Source organism: Thermobia domestica, chromosome 2, assembly GCF_964235325.1.
Source record: "Thermobia domestica chromosome 2, izTheDome1.hap1.1, whole genome shotgun sequence".
In the NCBI taxonomy this organism is placed as follows: Eukaryota; Metazoa; Arthropoda; class Insecta; order Zygentoma; family Lepismatidae; genus Thermobia; species Thermobia domestica.
This window is the reverse complement of record NC_137455.1, coordinates 162,028,509-162,049,958: the sequence shown is the minus strand read 5'-3', so window position 1 is coordinate 162,049,958 and position 21,450 is coordinate 162,028,509. Positions and strand designations below refer to the sequence as shown.

The 21,450-nt window shown below is 36.4% G+C and overlaps 1 protein-coding gene across 2 annotated transcripts in view; it reads right to left on the bottom strand.

The window, feature by feature from the left end:
• Positions 1-21,450, bottom strand: part of LOC145679765 (uncharacterized) — a 175,449-nt gene that overhangs the window by 89,399 nt on the left and 64,600 nt on the right. For both annotated transcript variants that reach the window (XM_081750319.1, XM_081750320.1), the window contains exons 3-5: positions 18,428-18,536; positions 12,952-13,034; positions 5,866-5,995 (exon numbers count right to left, since the gene is read on the bottom strand). In XM_081750319.1, the coding sequence (XP_081606445.1) occupies positions 5,866-5,995; positions 12,952-13,034; positions 18,428-18,536 (322 nt within the window). The remainder of the gene's footprint in view (positions 1-5,865; positions 5,996-12,951; positions 13,035-18,427; positions 18,537-21,450) is intronic.

The following is a 21,450-nucleotide window of genomic DNA, read 5'->3' as shown; positions in this document are numbered from 1 at the left end:
CTCTTGAACAATTAAGTGCAACTGGGAACTGCAAAACAAGGAGTAGAGCAAATCATCTATTGAGTGCTGCAACAACATCTGCTTTCATTGTTGCGTTGGAGATTGTGGCAATGTACAGTGGAATTCTGGAGCCGGTCGCAAATATCCTTCAAAGTGTCTTCATTTATATCATTGCGGTGAGGAATAATGTGAGAGAGCGCATTGAAGTTTTTCTGAAGTATAAACGGGAAGCAGAGCAGCAATTTGAAAACATAATGAAGCGAGTGAACCTGGTGGCTGCCAATGTCAATATCCATGTAATTATTCCACGACAGGCAGTTTGACAAGCACACAGACCAAATTACCAAGCATCATCTCCGGAAGATTATTACCGGTTAGCAATTTATATTCCTTATTTGGATTCTCTCATCTCGTCTTTACACACACGATTTTCAGATAGGAATGACGTAAGTTATAACCTTCTGCAGCTACACCCGCAAAGCATGAAATGTTTATCTAGCCTTAAATTCGAAAAAATCATCACGAAAATCCAGGAATTTTATGGGTGAGTGAAGCAGTGTTGGTATGATTATTGAGGAAATAGTACGACCAAGACCAAGAAAGTACTAAAGATGAAATGGGTTTCATAGACATTTTGGAACACACTATGCTTTTCTTCCCTGCTGTTTCAAGAGCCGCAAACATTGCTTTGTTGTTGCTAGCTACAACCTGTACAATAGAACGGACATTTAGTACACAACGTCGGGTGAAAACTTGTTTGCGCTCTACGATGTGCGACGACAGACTCGATGGTCTCTGCACGATGAGTGTTCATCGAAACAAGATCGCAGAAGACAAGGAAACTTTCGTTTCAAACGTAATAACTGCTTTTGCTAGAGAGGCTCCAAGAAGACTTCAGTTTCTCTTTCGAGATTAAGGTAAGAAACATCAGTAATTCGAATCTTATTGTAATTGGATGTTTTGAAGTATTTATATATAAATGATACTCTCTTCATATGTCATAGTGGTAAAGCGTTTGCGTCTGGTGCGTGGGGTCCCTGGTTCAATTACAGCTCGCGCCAAGTGGGTTTTGTGATGGACAAACACCATGTGTGTGGGTTTGCTCAGGGTTCTACTGTTTCCTCCCACTTTCTTCATTCCACTATTTCATTATTTTTCATCACCACTGTCACCTTTAGTCTACCCGGTACAAGCATGGGACATAAAACCTGAAGATTTAATTTCATTTTACTTTCGGGAAGTAGTGAGCTCAAACCATGTGACCAGTCATTCTAAATAGTTCTTTTTCCCAGTCACATCCAGTGACGTAGCCAGAATTTCATTTCGCGAAGGGTCCGAGGTGTTTCGGGGGGAGGGGGTCCGGTGGTGGAAAATTTTTGCCTTAATACCAGTTTTAGGTTTTATTTTAATAACTTTCAGAAATTTTAGAGCGGTCCGGACCCAATCCCTGGCTACGCCACTGGTCACATCATGCGAATATCGTGGTCATATCACACAAATTTTGCCCTGAGTGACTCCTCTCGAGATTCTTACCCCTCCCCTATCCCAAGGTGAGTCGTAGAGGGAAAGGCAATCATATATTTTAAAAAGTTAAAAACTCTGTACTGTAACTATAAAGTTTGCCTCCCCCTGCGAAAAATCCTGCGGACGCCCATAACGTCCAGAAAGACAAGATGTTCAGAAACGAGAATGATGACAAAAAATTATCTTCCAGGATTAAATTTACTAACAGTATTTCTTCAGGGACGGGACTGGAGAGCCTTGTGGATATTTAAAAGAAATGAGTCGCTGCTGACGGAGACTATTTTGAATGTAACAGTACATTTCCTTTATTTCAGAACTCACTGAGAGTGTGAGATAGTATAACGGTCTTTTATTTACGAACAAGCTGGTATAACATTTCAAATCGTTGAATTATATTACATAAAACTCTATTATTGTTTGTCAGAGTAGGCTTTCTTGGCATTTCTACACTATCACTTGAAATATACATGTCTCAAACATTAAGTAATGATTAACATTAAATGATACTCAGACAAGTAACATTGCTACATATAGTAAGGATGATAGGCTTTTCTTCTACACCCACACACAAAGAGAAATGCACAATTGCCTAATATGTTAATTTGTTAATTTATTACATAAAGTATAGATTGTACGTAGTAACAGCAACTCTCAATTGGCAAATAATTTCATCTATATATAACAACCTTACGTACACCCTCTCAATGTAATCCACACATAAACATTTAGCTATAATCTTGTTAAGCATTGGTCTGTTTCTGTTGATTGGAGTTCTCTACACTACAAATTATTTCCTTCTTCTTTGGAAGCTGTCACTGAAGTGGATCTTTTCACTTTTAATTTCAATCCGAAGCAATAAACCTAAGTAAGGATTATAACAACAATAAAGTTTACTAAAGTTAGTAAAGAGGATTACGTAATTCAATGTATGGATTTCACAGTGACGTTTAAAAGTAAGAAAAGCTATATATCCTTTTATTATAGGCAACCAACAGTCCTTTGCTGCTGTGTTGGTTGCATAGAAGTTAGGAGGTATATATTGAATAAGACATGGATAACCATGGAGAAAGTCACAGTTACCTATGAAGATATTAAGGGATTGACTCTACTAACAAACTCCTCCGAGATAAGCGTTCTAGCTATCTACTGCAAAAAAAGAAAGAAAAACATAATCCAAAAAAACACTTCTGTTCAGGAGTTATCGTGTGGAGTAACGAACGGACGAACAAATATTATAATCTTATATGTTCCGTTAGCATGATCCTAATAATAATGCAAGGCCTATTTGTCGCGGGATCGATGTCCACTCAGGGCATGGATGTTACGTATGTTGTTCTTTCACCATGCATTTCATTATCACCATTAATTATACAACACCTCGTATCGGCTAAATCGGAGTGTCTGTGGACGTGAAATTGAACAACATATTTGTATCAAATGAGAGGAACTTACTTCTATTGAGTTTAATGAAGTACGATCAGACGTGCGTGCCAAGCAATCGGATGTTAGTCTGACCATCGACTTTCAGTAATACAGGCACTTTACGCACATACAGCTGTCATAGCTCGTTCAGTATGCCAGGCATTTGGGGAGAATGCCGTAAACGAACGTTCCGCCAGGCATTGGTTCGGGAGATGTTAGACTTTCGGATGAACCTCGCAGTAGACTACCACGTGTGTTGGATGAAAGCAGTCATCAAAGAGGACAGTAGTCTAACGTGTGATGAATTTGCGGAAAGGTTCCATGTTTCCGCAAAAACAGTCAGATTGCACCTCCGTGGGATAGAGAAGCCTCCACTGCATTTTTTAAGAAATCTCTACTGGGTATCCAGACACAAAAGGGCTCTTGACACACACAGCAAAATTCAAACACACACAGATTTTTAAAGTACATTTTTGTGTAATGTACACTTTTGAAATAATAGCATACAAAATGACGTATTTGTCAGACTTCTGCTAACCATTTCATTTCCTATTCAACACATCGCCATCAATACAGGAGCGTACAGTTTCTTTTGTACATTTTGGCTCAGATCCTTCAGCCCGGTACTTAAAGATAAAACCATACTGTGTTAACATAATTGAATATTTTCCTTCATTTATTCATTTACTTTTATATCCATAGTTTTAAGTTAGACATAGACAGGACAAGAACAAAGAAACGCGATTGATACAGATGGAGAGAATACAAAACACAAACTACTCAACAAGGAAATAACAATACGTAAACTTGAGTAAATAATTCCCTAACGCAATCATTTTATAAGTACACGTATGTATTCAATACTAAATATTACTACCAATACCTTTTTTCCTAAGAAACAATGTAATCAAAAATTTATCTTCATGGTTTAAATGTTATCAATGGTTTAAATCATAGCATGTAAGCTATTTGTGAGTGGTTCCATTTCTGCTATAATTTTTGCACTTTATATCTCAATCTGTTTCTCACTGTTTGATTTATCTTCTGTTTTAAGGTGTGTTATTCCACTTGTAACTAGTTAATTTCTACTATTATTTTTACATTTCAATTGCGTTGCTCGGTTTCTTACATGTTCAGAACTAAACTAACAGTAAGTTTATCGTCTAGTTACCATTGGTTTGACGGAGCCATTAATATCATTAGCAGTCTTAGCACCTATATTACTGTCACGGCAATTGATACATGATCTGCTACCACCGAATAAAGGACACTGAATAATTACCAAACAATAGAATTTTTTTTTCTGGCAATACTTAAGAAAACTCGTGCTGAAGAAGAAACGGAAAAATACCAGTGACAATTTGAGTATAAAAGATTCTAATATCTGAGTATAAGGAAAAAGGGGATGGGCACAAAGGTAACCCGCGACAGATTTTAGAAATATTTTGTTAGGGGCTTCTCTTAGGAATACTTCACGTTTAGGGGTCACAAAATTTTAGGGGGAAGGACTTGGAGGTTGAGTAACATTTGATTTGTTTTATATAGAAATCCTAAAATTTTGGAAGAGCTCAGCCCCTTCGCCGCCGGCGCGAATCCTCCACTGAAGGTAACAGTGCAACAACGAGGGTCAAAAATAGTTAAAAATAGTGCTTTGTGCTTAATGGACAATCCGTTACTTTTTCATACAAGGTTGTGCCATCTATTAATTATATAAACAAAATTGCCTGAACAAATCTCAATTACCGATATTGCCCATAACTGACACGAAATGTTTGGTTGCCAGGAAATGTTAGGTCAGGATAAAACAGGTTAGGTTAAAGAGAACAATCTTTGAGAAGACTAGAATTGGGCTATAATGAGAATTGGGAATCTCTGGAAAGCAAACCAAGTAATTCAAGTAATTTATTGTTCAAGCATTTTTCTAATAGTTTAAAGATTTATGAAGTGCACTGGGTATCCAAATTGCTGGGCCTGGGTATCCAAATGCTGGGCCTGGGTATCCATTTGGATACAAAAAGGTAGCTTATAAAATGCCCTGGAAGCCTCACAAATTAAGCAAGCATGTACACATTGTCAGCAAACAACAATAAACAACGATTGATAGCCTGTTTGTCCTTGTTCACTCGGGACCTGAACACCCATCTTTGATCGCTTACTCACTGATGACGAAAAGTGGGTATTCTGTGACACTACCAACCGTACCAGATATTGCTACGTAACCCTCTTCCTCATACCTCAACACCGCCTCTGTACCCACGAAATGTTATGCTGTCGGTATAGTGGAATTATCGGTAAGTGGTGCGTTACGAGGTCCTTTTAACTTGTTGCTGACCTCTATTCTCAGCAGTTGCAAAGGGTACACCGTGCATTGCGGCAGAAGGAGCCGACATTAGTGAATCTCAAGGGTGTGCTGTTCCTGCACAAAATGTGGTAAAGAGGATCCGGGAGACCTTTCAGCAACTTAGCTGGGAGACACCCTCCATGCACCATATTCACCGGACCTTGCACCAACAGATTACCAGCCGCTTCATTCCCTCGACAACCACCTTCGTGGGAGATCCTTTACAAATGAGGGAGACCTGCGAGACGCACTGACTTTGCCCTTAGTCTCACTGACTGCATTTCCCTTTGCATCCACGACCGCCGTGTTTTATCACCGGGGTATTATGCAGGTGCAGGGACGTTGGCAAAAAGTTTTGGATGCTGATGGATATTACTTCGAAACCTAAAGATAGAGTAAGTGCCATCCACTGTATTGCTCTTTATTTATGACTGCTCTAGAACGGCAAGAACATTTTTTGGTTACCTTGTAATTGTAAACTACAACTTATCATGGAAAAATAAACATGCTGCACGACAGCGCATTTTCTTAAAATCTGTCTGTTGAGAAACCATAAAACTAACTATGACTACACCAACCTTGTGAGGCAGCTATTAGAATAATGATTATCAGAAAAATCGTGTAGCATGCTGGCATGAAGTTGAAACCCAGTCTTGTTACTCGTGGTACACGGTCCTCCAAATCTGAGCCCTTCTTAAGCAGCTTTAACTGAAAAGAAATCAAAATATCTCTGATGAACACATTTATTCCCGGTTTCTAGATAATTATATACAACAATATACGTACGTACACTTCTCATTGCATCTGCTGATGTGTGAAAGGGTTTATATCGTTCCGATTTTTTTCTATCAATAAATTTTTGTGTATCTTTATTTTCATGTATACTTGATTATTAGACAAACACAGGGCGGATCCAGGGGGGGGTCGATCGGCCGATTTTAGAAGAGGAAATTTCTTATTTTATATATATAAATAAAACCCATCCCAAAGTTTGGAGCCCTTAAAAATAACAGTATGACAACCCACCGCCCCCAAGAAGTCGAGAAGTTGGTCCTGGATCCGCCCCTGGACATATGACTATAATACGTACCGTATAAGGATATTTCAGAAATATATATTTAAACGAGAAGTTAATCATGTGTTTTTCCTTCAGTTTCTTTAAGTGTTCCTTTCTCAAAGAAGAAAAAACCCAATCGTCGTATCTTTCTTCTTATGTGATGTGAAGCAATTGTTAGGCTTAGAGTTAGAATAAAACAAACAATAGGGCCTACATCCTCTAAGGTGAGTGCAACAGACAACTGTTTAACGCTGTTCAAATGGCAATAAACAAAAATGTGTGGCTACAACACGCTTAGAAATAAACCTCCATGGCGCTACAGTTCATACAGACTTATTCCTGACAATATTGATTGTTACAAAAATTTGTAACAATGCAATGTTTTGGGAATAGATTCCTCGCATCAAAATAAGAAAAAAGTTCATATGGACCTGTGGTCGGAAGTGCATAGTTGCGTAATTATAGGGTGCTGAAAACGTGAAAAAAATTAATTTCAAATGTCCATAGTTCCACTAATATAGGATCAATCGTAGTCGGATCAGGACATTACTGAGGAACTAGTATGTGAACTATCCAAATATCCACCTTTCAGAGCCTCCAGTACTTGCACGATGATTTTTAGAGAGGCTGTTTGGGAGTACATGTTCATTTTCCACATACCTCTCTAAAAATTGGTGTGCAAGTACTGGGACATTCTTGAACATGGATAGTTGGGTAGATCACATACCAAATCCTCAGCGATGTCTTGACCTGACTACGATAGGTCCCATAGTAGTGGAGCTATGAACTTTAAAAGTTCACTTATTTCATGTTTTCGGCATTCTATAACTCCAAAACTATCCACTTTTGAGCACTGGTCCATATGAACTTTTTTTCTTATTTTGATGTGAAAAGTCTGTTCTCAAAATTTTGTGACACATTTTTGTAACACCCTGTATAGTGCACGTTGAACTGAGAGATATGTGGTCAGAGAATCATTTCCCAACGGCATGAATTTCTGGCTTTCTAACCGGACTTTGGCATCCCTTAGTTCCAGTAGATTCCCAATTACCACACGATATTTGGATACAGATAAAAGAATATATGCACTTACAGGGAATAGAACCTATTCTCACCAAAAACCTATGTGTGATAATCACAGTTACCGTATAACTTAAAATTACGTAAAAACACAGTTCTTCTTTGTTTCCATTTCAATTTTCTCATATGTTGGTTAAAGTGGAATCCATGGCCTTAAATTTGAAATATATTATTTTCTATAACATTATCATAGGTTTTAGTTCATTTTCCACACCGTTATACGAGACATTACAGTTAATGATTATGAAAATGTGTTGTATGAGGCAATGTACCACCGAGATAGTTATTGCATATTATTTCTGTCGGAGAGAATTGTACATACATCAAATAGAAGTATTTTATCTTTAAGAATTCATTCTGTGTGTGGAATGAAATCTTTTTAGTTCGCTTCTGTAAGCGACACAAAATCTTAAGTACAGTGCTATTCAAAAACACATTTTAACATTCTTTTTTTTTTTTAAATAATTAATTAATTGACATTGCATTACTTAATATGCGTGAGTACGCTATTCTCAAGACGTAATATATTTAAAAATTACAATTATTTCTGCAAAATAAACAGTCACGTATTTCATCTTGCTCATAGTTTCTGCAATAGAGACCACTCTTCCAACATTACGATGCTATTTGTTTTAAATCATAAATTCAATTAAATGCTATAATTAATACAATTTACTAGAGCTACACTTATTGATTTCTTCAGAAACATAAATATCAGTTTTGTAAGTATAGATAAAATAAAATAAAATTTTTACCTTAATGCTCCATAGTAATGTCCAGTAAGCTAAAAAGATATTAATCAAAATGAATGAGAACATGCTCTGTGAAGTAACGGAAATATGAAGTAGGAAAAAAGTACACCCAGCAGGAACGTTAGCAAAGTGCCTCACTGAAACTGATATAAAATTAACAGGTTGACTGCCTTGAACATCATATGTGGTGCTCACCTTATTTGTCTGTGGGGCCATGTGCACCATATATGATGCTCATGCTCGATATCAAAAATTACTAACCTATTCAGGTTCTTGACCATCATATATGATGCTCATTGTCACAAATTACTGTGAGACTATGAGCTTGACATATGGTGCTCGGCTCCCATTAGTACATTTTCGGGAGAAGCAAAATATCGCGACAAAAATATGACATGACTATCCATAATTGAGCCAAAGGTAAGAAGAAATTTATGGCCTCCTGGGAGCAGTACCCTCAAATCACCTTGGCAGTCAGCCTGTTAAAGCAATGAAAAATTCAGCTGTAGTCAACGCTTATTGTGCCAGTTTTATTTGCCCCATAGCAGTAATTATTTATATTTATGAACGTAGATAGATACTAATACAATAATAAATAGGAAAGGAAAATAAGCTATAAATAATGTTTGGTATATTCTACTAATTTTAGCTGTTTCTTCATATTTTTAACATGTATGTGATTCTTGATGTACAGTAGAAATAAGTTAAGCACACATGCCATTAACATTGAATGAAGATGCACTAGGAGTTGAGCAAGTTGCATCTTCAGTGTCCCAGATAACATTCCCAGGACCATCAAAAGTTGGAGAAGTAGCTTCATATTTAACTGGAAAAGTAGCTTTTTCCAAGGAATGCTTAATTGTATTATTTTAACATGGGGACGCTGAACTGCTGTATAAGGACATGAAGGTTGATGATAGTGTTGTGGTTCTGGAGGTCAGTATCAATGTTGTCAAGTTAATGGTTCGACAGCCTCGGAAGCCATATACACCAGTTATTCATTCTTCAGGATTTGAGTGATAGTGGTCTGTGCAAATTTCGTGATTAAACTGAAAACAATGTTTGCAATTTCTCTTTCTGTCTCATGGACTTCACGTGATGAAGATAAAAATTCAATCTGGCATTAAACCTCTAATACCTTATTTTCTTTCTTTCTTTTCTTCTTCTTTTTTTTAGTAGATGCAAACAGAAATGCAAAATCTCAAGAATTCATTAATTATAGATCATAATGTACACACAAACGTACACCGATTCTATAGAGCCCGCAACATAATTCAATCAGTTCATGTAAAAAGGGCTTCAGTCACCAATATGGCTAAATTGTGTTAACAACGGATTTTTGTTGCTATAGTGTACAACTATGTCTCTATTCATAATAGGTTTCAGTTTCATGAGTCTACTTTTATAAACAAATGTCAACTTTGATTATTTTACGCAGAATGAGCTTGTTCTACAATGTTTTTGTTAATTTTCCTCAAAACTAAGTTTGTTTGACTGAAGCCCTTTTTTGCATCATCAATTCAATTCTGCTGCACAACCGGCTACCTTGAACTGCCTCTCAGCAGCAAAAGAATATGGAAAGCGAAACTTGCGTTTCTGTCATCTAATGAGTAATTTATGCCTACATGGAGAGAAAAATGGAGCGCATTTAGAAGCTCCATTGATTCCGTCTACAGGCAGCTTTTCTAGCGCTGCTCCAGAAACTGCAGAAGAATTGCAATCCTAGAAAAAAATCTGTGTTGTGTCAAAATTTTCTGAACTGTGTAGTTGAGTTGAGTTGATTTTAGTTCGCAAAAGAGGAGAAAAAATAATTTTCGTTTGCTTTTACAGAATTAGCATACGTAGGACGTCCACAATGGAGAGAAGTGGTCAATTGCAAAGAAACAGAGAAAGAAATATTGTAATTAATTAATTTTGAATACTTCAAAAGAAGAAAACCTTACAAAAATGTCAAGAAGCAAATGAATGTAACACCACTAGCCACTGTTATTTCAAGACCAAATGTGTACTGCTTTGGTTGGATAACATTCAATGTCTTAATACTAAATTCATGTATGTCTATATATAAGTGAGGGGAATAAACTGATCTATTTTTGCAGATGGAATTGAATCGTAATTAAGAACCGTTGGTTCAAAGAGCACATGATCCTTAACATATGGCTGAAGATACAGTGTACCGAATCGAATATGTTAGGATCCAGAAAAGGCTTAGGAATCTTTAGTGAACGAGTAGACTCTTCCTGGGCTTGATACTTTCTCTGACGATAGTCTTGGATCTATTTGAGATTGGTATCCAATTGGTGTAGCCAAATGAAAAGTAGAAACAGGATACTGTTGAAAACGGAAAACCTAAGAAATCGATTTATACGAAAATTTGAAGAAAACTCGAGAAAGGAATATATGCAGGTACTAACGGGCGTACAGTTTGATACTTTGATAATCTTAGAACAAAACTGAATTTTTATTTATCTAAATGTTAAAACAAAAAAAGCTCTAAATAAACAGTAAGTATCCATATTACGAGAAGAAAGAATTGTGAGAAAATACATTAATGGTCCTGTTAAAAGATTTTAAAACTCGAGCTTCCTTCGTTCGATCCTTAGGACACTTAGAGTTCTCACCAAAAATACATGCAACCATTGTGTACTCAGGTACATGTAGACGTAGATCCAGGGCCGGATTTAGCATTTTGGCGCCCCTAGGCCCAATAATTTTTTCCGCCCCCTAGTCTGGTTAAAGTTACTTTCCTAAAAACCTTTATTAAAGAATTATATCAGGCCCATATGTTAATTGCTTAAACACCACTCCACGATGCAATTTTATCATTGCAAGTTTATTGAGGAATTTACTTGGTTCTGGGCTTAACAAAATACCGTTAATGTATTAACAAAAGATTGGTGAATAATTGGTTTTGTTCAATTTAGCCATTTGGGCAAATAAATAAATAAAAAAACTCTGTAATACATTATAAAATAGTTTTAATCTCGTAGCGGTACTCGTGGAGCAGTGATTTGAACATTGGCACGCACACGGCGCATGCTCCCCTAATCACTCCGAGCAGTAGCGCCGAGCCAGCCTAGTGGCAGTGGCAATACGATGCGTACCGTCAACTACATCCCTACAGCCAGTTCTCCCGTGTTTGAGATCAATGTTGTAACGAAGTTCATGCATAATGTTGAAAAATAGTTTAACTTTACCAACAATTATTTGTTCCAATGAACTTCAAAATCGGAATGCTTTATTAGCCTGATTTTTTTAATCAATTCAAAAATATGTTAAGTTATGGCTATTTATTTTTATTTCTAGATATTTTTAAAATTTTTTTCTCTCAACCATGCGCCCCCTAGGAGCTTGCGCCCATAGGCCCGGGCCTACCGGGCCTATTGGGAAATCCGGCCCTGCGTAGATCCCGGTCCAAGAGGGCTATAGCAGCTTCTTGAGCTCCACATTTACACTGGATATCACTTGCGGCACTTGATTATATTTTAAAAGGGCAAAATAGCACGAGGGCGTGTTTAGCTTCCCCTATAATATCAAATCATGTATTCACACCTGGGTATATGTATTACTACTAGCCTTCGGCTAGCTAGAAACTTCAACCCCAGGCCCCACAGTTTGCTCAGCCTATGGGTTCGCACTCCTCATTTGCCTAACATGTCAATAATCTTAAGAGATTTCGAGTTATGGCCACATCTTATTATAAAAACTGCAACCCCACACTTTTTTTTTTTTGCAAGAGAAATATTTTTAAAAAATCCTGAAACACTTCATCAATTAAGATGTAATTGGAGCTCTATTTTTGAATTACAACTGAACTTTTAATACATTATTCTGTTTTATACACCCTCAATTCCAAAAGAAACCGAACGTTTTAAAAAAAACAAAAAAGCAATGTACATTTTGTAACAAATCATTTTTATTAATCAATGTATTCCCCTTCTGCATCGATACACATATTTGCACGCTCCAACAAGTTGTCAAACGACTTCTCCATGTCCTTTATTGGAGTGGTCTTTAGGACGGCGGTATCATATGATATATTGATATGTCACAATATTACTAGGAACATATTTTAACTGATACTTACAATTGCGAAATCTTCACACTAAATGAAGCAGACGTTGCCTCGTGTAGCGTAGTCGCTAACGCTCTCGTCTCCGGTGCCAGTGGTTCCGGGTTCGATTTCCAGTGGGGGCACTCGGTCGAAAAATTGTAAAACGCTTTTTCAGGAAATGAAGTTTTTCTGGATTTTCCTCATTCACACCAGCCAAATGCCAGGTTGGTACCTAACATATAGGTCCCAGGCCGCTTCCTTACCCGATCCTTTCTTCCTTCTCCGGATATTGTGCTCGCCGAGGGACGTCATCAATCAAACGTGACGGGCTAACATGACCACAGATGCCGAAAGCCCAGAAATCTAATTTCTAACTCCTAAATGAAGCAGGCATCAACTGGGTGGAATTGCATCAGGACAAGGAATCTATAACACAACCAAATCATCGATAGCATTCTACGGACGGACGGATGCTAGGACCGGAATTCCTGCTATTCCCTTCATCGACATTCTAGTGAAAAGTCGACTGTCGGTGGTCATATAGAATAAAAGCGTAGTGGAAGGGCAAACTTCCATAAGAAGTGAACACTTCAAAATCATCTAGCTGGAACCTGTACATGAACTTAAATTTTTGGCAATTTAGACAACATTTATTACCTGCATTTTCTTATCTTTTCTTTCTTACTTTTTGGCATGACAATCAGACTATAAATATAATTACCTCGAGCATTCGTGTTGCAGCATCGGCACCACCCATTGAGAGGCAAGACATCGAAAGGAGTATGATATGTATGATGCTCAAACCTTTAAAAAAAAAGTATTTTTATTTTTCGTTACTTTCTGTTTCTAACGAAAATAAATTTATTTAGTTTAGTATAATACCAGAATCTAGATTTGACATAGCCTATGTATGATGTTTGGCTTAATCATGTTATGAATTGATACTTTACAAGTAGCAGAATCGAACGCCAGCTGTAAATTTTTGGGCTAAAATATCATATCCAGAATGTGACACAAGATTGTAATTGAAAATAGATTAGATATTTTGTGAACTTTAGGATTAGTTCGTAACATCTCAATCTCTATTACTATACTTCTAAACTATGCTATACATAAATATGGGAAATCGTATGAAACGAATATGTTGTCTGTCGACAGGTATCATAGTCAAACAAAAAGAGACAGCAAGAAGCTGTTTTTTTTTTTTTGAATGGATTTAACGTCTCAAGAGTAGATTTCATCTCCTCTCATAACCCTATATTAAAACAAGAAATAGTAAGAGCCAATCATTCTAGGTTTTAACGTTGATCACTATGGAGCAGAAACGGTAATAGATAATGAGAAGCTGTTTTTGGAAATCGATTCTCCAGAACAGGTTCCATCTCCTCCCTTATTTCTGTACTAAAGCCGGAAGTGGTAGGAATTCACACCATTCCCGGCTTTAATATTGATATCCATAGAGAAATATGTAAAATATAGCAAGAAGCAGTTTTTTTTTTTTTTTTTTTTTTTTAATGGATTCAGTATCATCACTGTTCATTGCTGATCGTGTTGAGACGATGGCAAGCCATTTCTCCTCCTTTAGGTTGACCCCAGCCTTTAGTACGGTGAGAATCTTACTTCATGACCTCACCGTCATCCATCAAAACATTGCCATCATCAATGCTTACCTGAGTTTCACACATTGAAACTCAAACCACTTACCGGAGTCCATTGATAGAATGGACAATATCCCAGACATACGGAGAAAAAAAAATCCCCCTCCAGTGTCACCAGTTGAATCGATCCATTGTAAGCTCACTACCAAAGCTCAAAGTGATATCTCGAAATTTCCAGTGGTAGTTGACATCAGCTGATTCACTATTATAGGAATAGGCTCCGTCTCTGACCTTATTTCTGTATTGTAAATGGTAAAAATATGCGATTTCCGGGTTCAACTGCTCTTCAATGTTAAAACAGGAACAGGTAACGGGAAGTAGTTTTTTTAAAAATATGGATTTAGTACCGGAACAATATATTGCATCTATGACTTTATCCATCTTTTGCAACCGGAAGTGGTAGAAATATCCTCTTTGTGGTTCCAATAGAGAGTCCAATAGAGAGAAAACGATAATAGAAGGAAACAAACTGTTTCTTTTATATGGATTCAGGAGTCAAGAACACATTTAGTCTCGGCTCTTATTCATCTACTGAAACCAGAATTAGTAAAAATTCACATACGAGTAACTTCCGGTTTCAATGTTGATTCCTATATAGAATAATTATAAGATAAAGGGGAAAATTGCTTTCGATATGGTTTCAGGGTCCGAAAAAATGGTTCCATCTCTGTCCTGAACCCTCTATTCCAACCGGAAGTTGTATCTACTACTTCCGGTTTCAGTATTGAATTTGCATAAGGCGATTTTTTAAAAATCTCATTAAGGCAAACCAATGTCTTTCTGAAAGAGAAAATTGCTGCATTTCGATTTGTGATAATACAACTATGCAAGAGAGAAAAAGCGTGATACTCTCATTCCATAACGAAATATACGGTAGTATCTGAGTGAATAATAAGTTAGATTTGCATTTAGCGCTCCGTTCAGCAGCGAGGCTGTATGAGACATTGACCTACAGCTTAGCGTGGAATCCAAATCATCGTCGGGAATTGAACGCGGGTCTCCAACGCCAAAGGCGCGTACACTACCCACAGACACAAGGGAGATCGTTTGAGTGAATGTTCATTTGCCTGTCTTTCTGTTCCTTATCTTTTCAATAATAATATTCGTTAAACATGTTCATTATTTCCTTACCTCTGGTGAGTAGGGTCTCTGGTTAGATTCCCGACCAAGTAAGTTAGTGGTGGACAACATCGTGCTCGTTGCATGTTTTCCGTATACTCCCGCATTTTTTCGGTGTACTCCTGTTTCCTACTACTTTTTCATTGCACCAATTCTTCCATTATCATTCACTTGATTTAATCATCGTCTCCCTTAGCCTAACAGGTATAGACGTGGGACGTTAAACTCAAAGATTTAATTTCATTTTGATTTTTCCCCTTTGAGGGTAATGGAAGAAACGCAAGGTAAGCTGGTCCATATATATAAAATACAAGTTTACTTAAAGTTTCACCTCGCAGATAATGCGGAACTTCGATTAGTTGGGACTCGAAATTCTTGGATCTTACTGCATTCATATTGTAATCATAATTATGATTTATATAAGGAACTTTTGTCTCATATTGTGAATAGTGTTGTAAAATTTCCGGAAATTTTGAACCTCTTGGTAAAAAAACAGTTTTTCCGGTTTCTTTCCGGAAAAATTGGGAAAATAAACATCTTTGTTATAAGTTAATTTTACTAGTAATGGAATTCTCTTCGAGCCTGCGACGTTTTATTTCATTTTGAAAGTGCACTAGGAAGAAGAGAGGGGGGAATGACCGATATTAGTGTCTAATTCATAGTTTTCGGGGCTGTTGTGATGAACAGTGACAATTCTGATGCCACTTAAATCCAAACTCAACACCGTAACTTCAGGAAGGGGAAAGGGGATGATATATAAAAATTATCGAAATGATCCATATTAGTGTCGAACCCATAGTTTTCGGGCTCGAAGAAATGATTAAACAGTAACACTTCCGATGCCGTTTTAATCCAAGTTCAACGCCGTAACTTGGAGACAGAGGAGAAGAAATATCTATATATATCTATATCTATATCTATCTATATCTATATCTATATCTATCTATCTATCTATCTATCTATCTATATATCTATATATATATATATATATATATATATATATATATATATATATATATATATATAATCTAAAATGGCCAATATTAGTGTCGAATCCATAATCTTTGGGATAGTTGAAATAAACAGTAACATTTCAAATGCCGTTTAAAACCAAATTCAGCGCCGCAACTTGGGTTAGTGAGACGGGGTAGATTTATAAAAATGATTGAAAATGTCGGATATTAGTCCGCTGTTGACGAATCCATAGTTTTCGGGGTCGCTGATATGAACAATGACACTTGCAATGCCGTTTAAATCTAAATTCAGCCTCCATTAATACTCCTAACGGAGGAGGGTGAGATGGTAAAAGTAATTGAAAATGACCGATTCTAATGTCGACTTCATAGATTTTGTGGTCCATAAGTTGATTGGTGAATGTTTTGGTGCCCTTTATGTCTAAAATGAAACTTATTCTCCCCGTGCGAAGAACGTGTATTCTGTTAGTATTTAATAATAACGAACGGAAGTTTTACATGTTGAATTCTTTAATATATTTCTCGCTGCTCAAATTTACGCACTTGTGTGGTGTATGTGTATATGTATAAATAAGATCTTATCTCTTTTTGTGTTGTTCAAAAAATATACAAATAATAAAGAAGGATTTTCACCAGAAATCAGAAAACTAAAAAGTAAAACTAAAGCCTGTTGCTTTAAGTATTTTTCCTGTTAGTGAAATGCATTGCATATATGCTGCAGACACGTTACAAATAAAATTAGCATCAGGAGAAGAAATAGTTTTTAAATTAAGTTTTTCGGTTTTTGCCAGTATTTCCGAACAAAAGACTTTTTGTAATGGGTTCAAAATTTCCGGAAATTTTATATAGCACAAGAAAGATACTATCTCCATAAAAAACACATTTGATTTTAACATACGGGTATTCAGTAAAATGATTGCGACCCCGTTATTTTAACACTTCCCTGCCTAAAGCGGGAACTTTATAAGATTGCTTAAGATAATTTTAATGAATTATATTAATTAATCTAGCTAGGATTATATTTTGGTATCTTTTGTAGCCATAACTCCATTCTATCACGGTGCTAACTTTAAAGTGTTTGAATGAGTAGTGCACATATATTTGTTGCCATAAAATTTCCTTATTCTAATACAAGAAACATAAGTATTGAATTATCTTAACTCTGAACTAGTAAATAAAAATTAGTTTTCATTTTAAAAGCATAATATAGTAAAGTATTGAAAAAATTAAATACAAGACACATAAACACTCAATGATCTTAACTGTAAACTAATACATATAAAATATTAATACATATTAAAAGCATAATGTAGTAAAGATTCGAAAATTTCAATTTTCCCAAAATTTCCGTTTTTTTCCAAGCTCGGGTAAAAAATAGTGAAAAATTGTTTTTACTCAAAATTTCCTGTTTTTTTCCAGGCCTACACAACACCAATTGTGAAGCTATGGCGAATTCCATATTGTCACCGTAAAAGGTATATCAACTACTTTGGGTTTCAGTAGGGAGATGGAACCTGCATATCTTTGGATGCTGAATTCTTACCAAAATCCATTTATCGCTATCTCCTACCGTTTCTGCTGTACAAACGAACAAATATGTTCTATAAGACCACTGCCTATACAACAAAATCGTGAAGCCATACGTCACAGTCTCGTCACCCTCACTCTGCCCGCTCCATCCACTAAGATCGCAATGTTTTGAGCCAACATTCATGGCAGAAACAAAAGTAGCCAATCAGACGTTCCGATGCTCTGTTTTTTTTTTTTTAGCTTCATTCAATTAATAGGATGGAGATATATATGAGCAGATCCTCTATTTTCTAACACCCTTGGCAGGGGCGTATATAAGGGGGTAGATTTCGGGCTTAAGCCCTCTTCGAAATTTTATGGCAGTGACTTTCCATATTCATAGCATAGTTTGGAAGTTTGAAATTATGAAATTATAGTATGTAAATAACGTAATGTCTTTACTTACATTTTAGTCCAATTCCAAACTCTGTTACTCCATTTTTAAAATGATAGATGTTGATACTACAGTACTTGATGAAGTGATACATACTGTTTGTGTGAGAAACCAGCGAGATATGTCTCATATGACTTTTTTTTTACGGTTGCAAAATTTACTAAGTGCAAAATTGTTACAAATAATACATGCACTATGCGGGAAAAATATCTCAGGGTGATGGGAATCGGCTAATGGTTTTGCATAACATTTTGCAGGAATTGGATGAATCCTCCACCACTTTTGGTTTGCGTGTAAATAATTCGAATCGACATTGTCTTTCTGAAAAGTTAGTTAGGACAGGAGCAATTGTGTAAGATTATTATTATAATTATACCGTAGGTCTATTGTAAATGTATTCTGTAATAACTGTAAAGCTTATTAGAGATATTTCTCATAGTTCTTACTTTAGCTACACCATGCTATTTCTTTTAAGGTACTTACCAAACGTAGCTTGGATCTCAGCGGTGAGTTGACAATCAGCAAAATTAACAACCATAAACGGATAAACAACGAGAAACGTTGAATAAACGGCGAACAACCCAAAACAAATCTTAAAAAAAAAAAAAAATAGAAGAATGTTATACAGTTATACATATATGCTTGAAGAAAGAATCATATTTAAGAGTTAGTAAAGGTCCTTTGTTTAGAGATAGTCACAAATGCAAACAAATGGTGATGGCATATACTGAAATTAACTAATTTGAGTATCGAAGTATACCGAATGAAAACACATTTAAGAACAACTAGTAGGTAATAATTGGTACACGAAAACGGTCGTGGTAATTGGTAGTGGTCGTAGTAGATGTCTCTGAGACTTTCTGAAAATGTTATACACGATGTTCAAGAAAAATATAGTACTCGTATCAGTAGCATGTAATGTACCATTACAATCAAGGTAATGAAATTTTTGTTTGGAGGGACCCAACACTTTTCGAACGTACTGCGTACTGTATTTTTCCCGCACATAATTTTCGGTCCATGTATTAAATTTATTTGTTCGTTACTTAACCCAAAATTATTCTGGGAGCTTCGGAAGAATTATATTTCAGGGAATAATGTCTTTATTTAGGGGATGCGGCACAGGATCGACACGGCACAGGATCGACACGGCATACGACCGACAATTCAGCTCAGAAACCTGTTTCGGTCCTGTGCCGTGTCGATCCTGTGCCGTTTCGGTCCTATGCCGTGTCGATCCTATGCCGTGTCGATCCTGTGCCGTTTTGCTCTCACGCCGCTGCTCTGAAATAATTTAACTTTTAATCATGTGCCTAAAAAAATAACATTTTTATTATCTGTTTAATCTTTGCTCTTACAAATTATAAACTCCTGTCGATTCTATGCCTGTGCAAGTTATATGCATAGAATACGTACGATCGAAACGGCATAGAGCCGACACGGCACAGGATCGACACGGCACAGGATCGACACGGCATAGGAACGAAACGGCACAGGATCGACACGGCACAGGATCGACACGGCACAGGATCGACACGGCGCAGGACCGAAACGGCATAGGACCGAAACGACGCACGATCATCCCCACTGCGTAGTATCTATAAAACCAAATATTTATTTCTCATAAAAGCAATCAGAGACCTGTCAATTGATTTTAAAATATAAGAATTATAAGATATTTACTATATGAATATTAATAATTGTGAGTGACAAAAGAATGATAGTGCTAAATGGACAAAATATAATTTCTTGTGTGCTTGGTCAAAAGCATTTCTATATGTATGGAATACTTATATTTATTATTATTATTATTATTATTATTATTATTATTATTATTATTATTATTATTATTATTATTATTATTATTATTATTATTATTATTATTATTATTATTATTACGTTTTAACTCGTTTTGAAATCATGGCCTGATTCCACTAGAAAGCGAAAGCCATGAGAAATGTAAGCTAAGTAGTAATATGGAATACTTTTAATGTTGCTCACTAGAGGAAACATGCTCGCATGTCTTCTCGTCTCGATATCGAGACCACAAGAGACTTTTTTAATAAGAAGCTCAGTTGGGAAGTAATAACTGAGCCGATGGCTCGAGCCAGTTCGCTTGGGGTGAACCATCGGCTCGAGCTGGCTTGGTTGGATGAACCATCTGCTCGGTTCGGCTCATCTGGGCCGAAGGCTCTTGCTGACACGGTTCGGTGAGCTGTTGGCTCGGCTCACTTCTCGATTCGGGTCCATAGTGAGTGAGCTGTGAGCCCAGCTGCTCAAGTTGTTTACAATTGTAAACCCGGGCCGAACAGTTTTGAAGATATTTGGCCAGTGCCCTATAACTTTTAACAATGTTTGGCTCGAGCCCGAATACTCAACCTAAACCCTCAACCCAAATTCACAAGCTCGTGAACTTGACTCCTAGAATTCACGACTACCGAGGTTAGCAATCAACTAGTTTTTTAGTATTCAAACACAGACCGCGTTTCTTTCATGTTTAAACACAGTGTTGTTATAATTATAATTATTATTTATTATTATTAATAATAATAATAAAAGTTGTACTAGTAGTAGTACTAGTATCATTGATAACCTATATTGTCTATGCAAGATACTTGAAGAGAATACTCGAAACTACAAACCAGATTTGGTTCGACTCGACCCGAATTCGAGTCGAGTTGGAGGAAATTTTTCGAATTGCGTTCAAAGATGTCTGTTTTTAGTCGAATCGAGTTTCAAAGAATACTCGCTCGTACTCACTCGTGCCCATCGTAGGATGACCACATTCTAACAATCGAAAAGTAGGACACAAGTATAATAGTACTGTATATGATATCTTACTGCGTCGGCAATACGCATATCATTATTTCAATTAATGTTAACCTTAAGTTAATGAACATTTTTGTTAAGAAGAAGCACTGAACAAAATTATTAAAGGAATTAAACACAACTCCAAATGCTTTGATGAATAACAAATTGGTTTATTTTATGAACGTACAGTCAAAGTTCGTGTTGGGCTAAATAATAATAATAATAATAATAATAAATTTCGAAGCGTGGTATTATTTTAAGAAATGAAAGAAAATTTAGACCGGCACAAAGGAACTTCTATTTAACTTGGTTAGCATCACTGTCATAAGTTCAATAAGAAACCTTTCCTACTTTACCGATATCTCAACAAGGCCTTCTCAGTAAAAGCGATGTATTGTAAAAAATGGTTTGTTGATTGTTCTCCATCCCTAGTCTTCTGAGGAGTGTTAAAAAACACAGCGGTTCATCATTCAGGAAAAGAGTGTGTTTGATTCAAAATATTGTGAATAAAGAATGAAACATTAAGATATTGCAAATAAATTAACTCTGGACATTTCGCAGGACATTTTAAAGAAGAAGGATATTTCTCGATTTCCTAGACATCTTCGCAACACGCAGGACAGCTCTTTGAAAAACAGTACTGTACTGCGAAAATCAGTACGTCTGGTTACCCTAGCCCATCCCTACGAGTAACG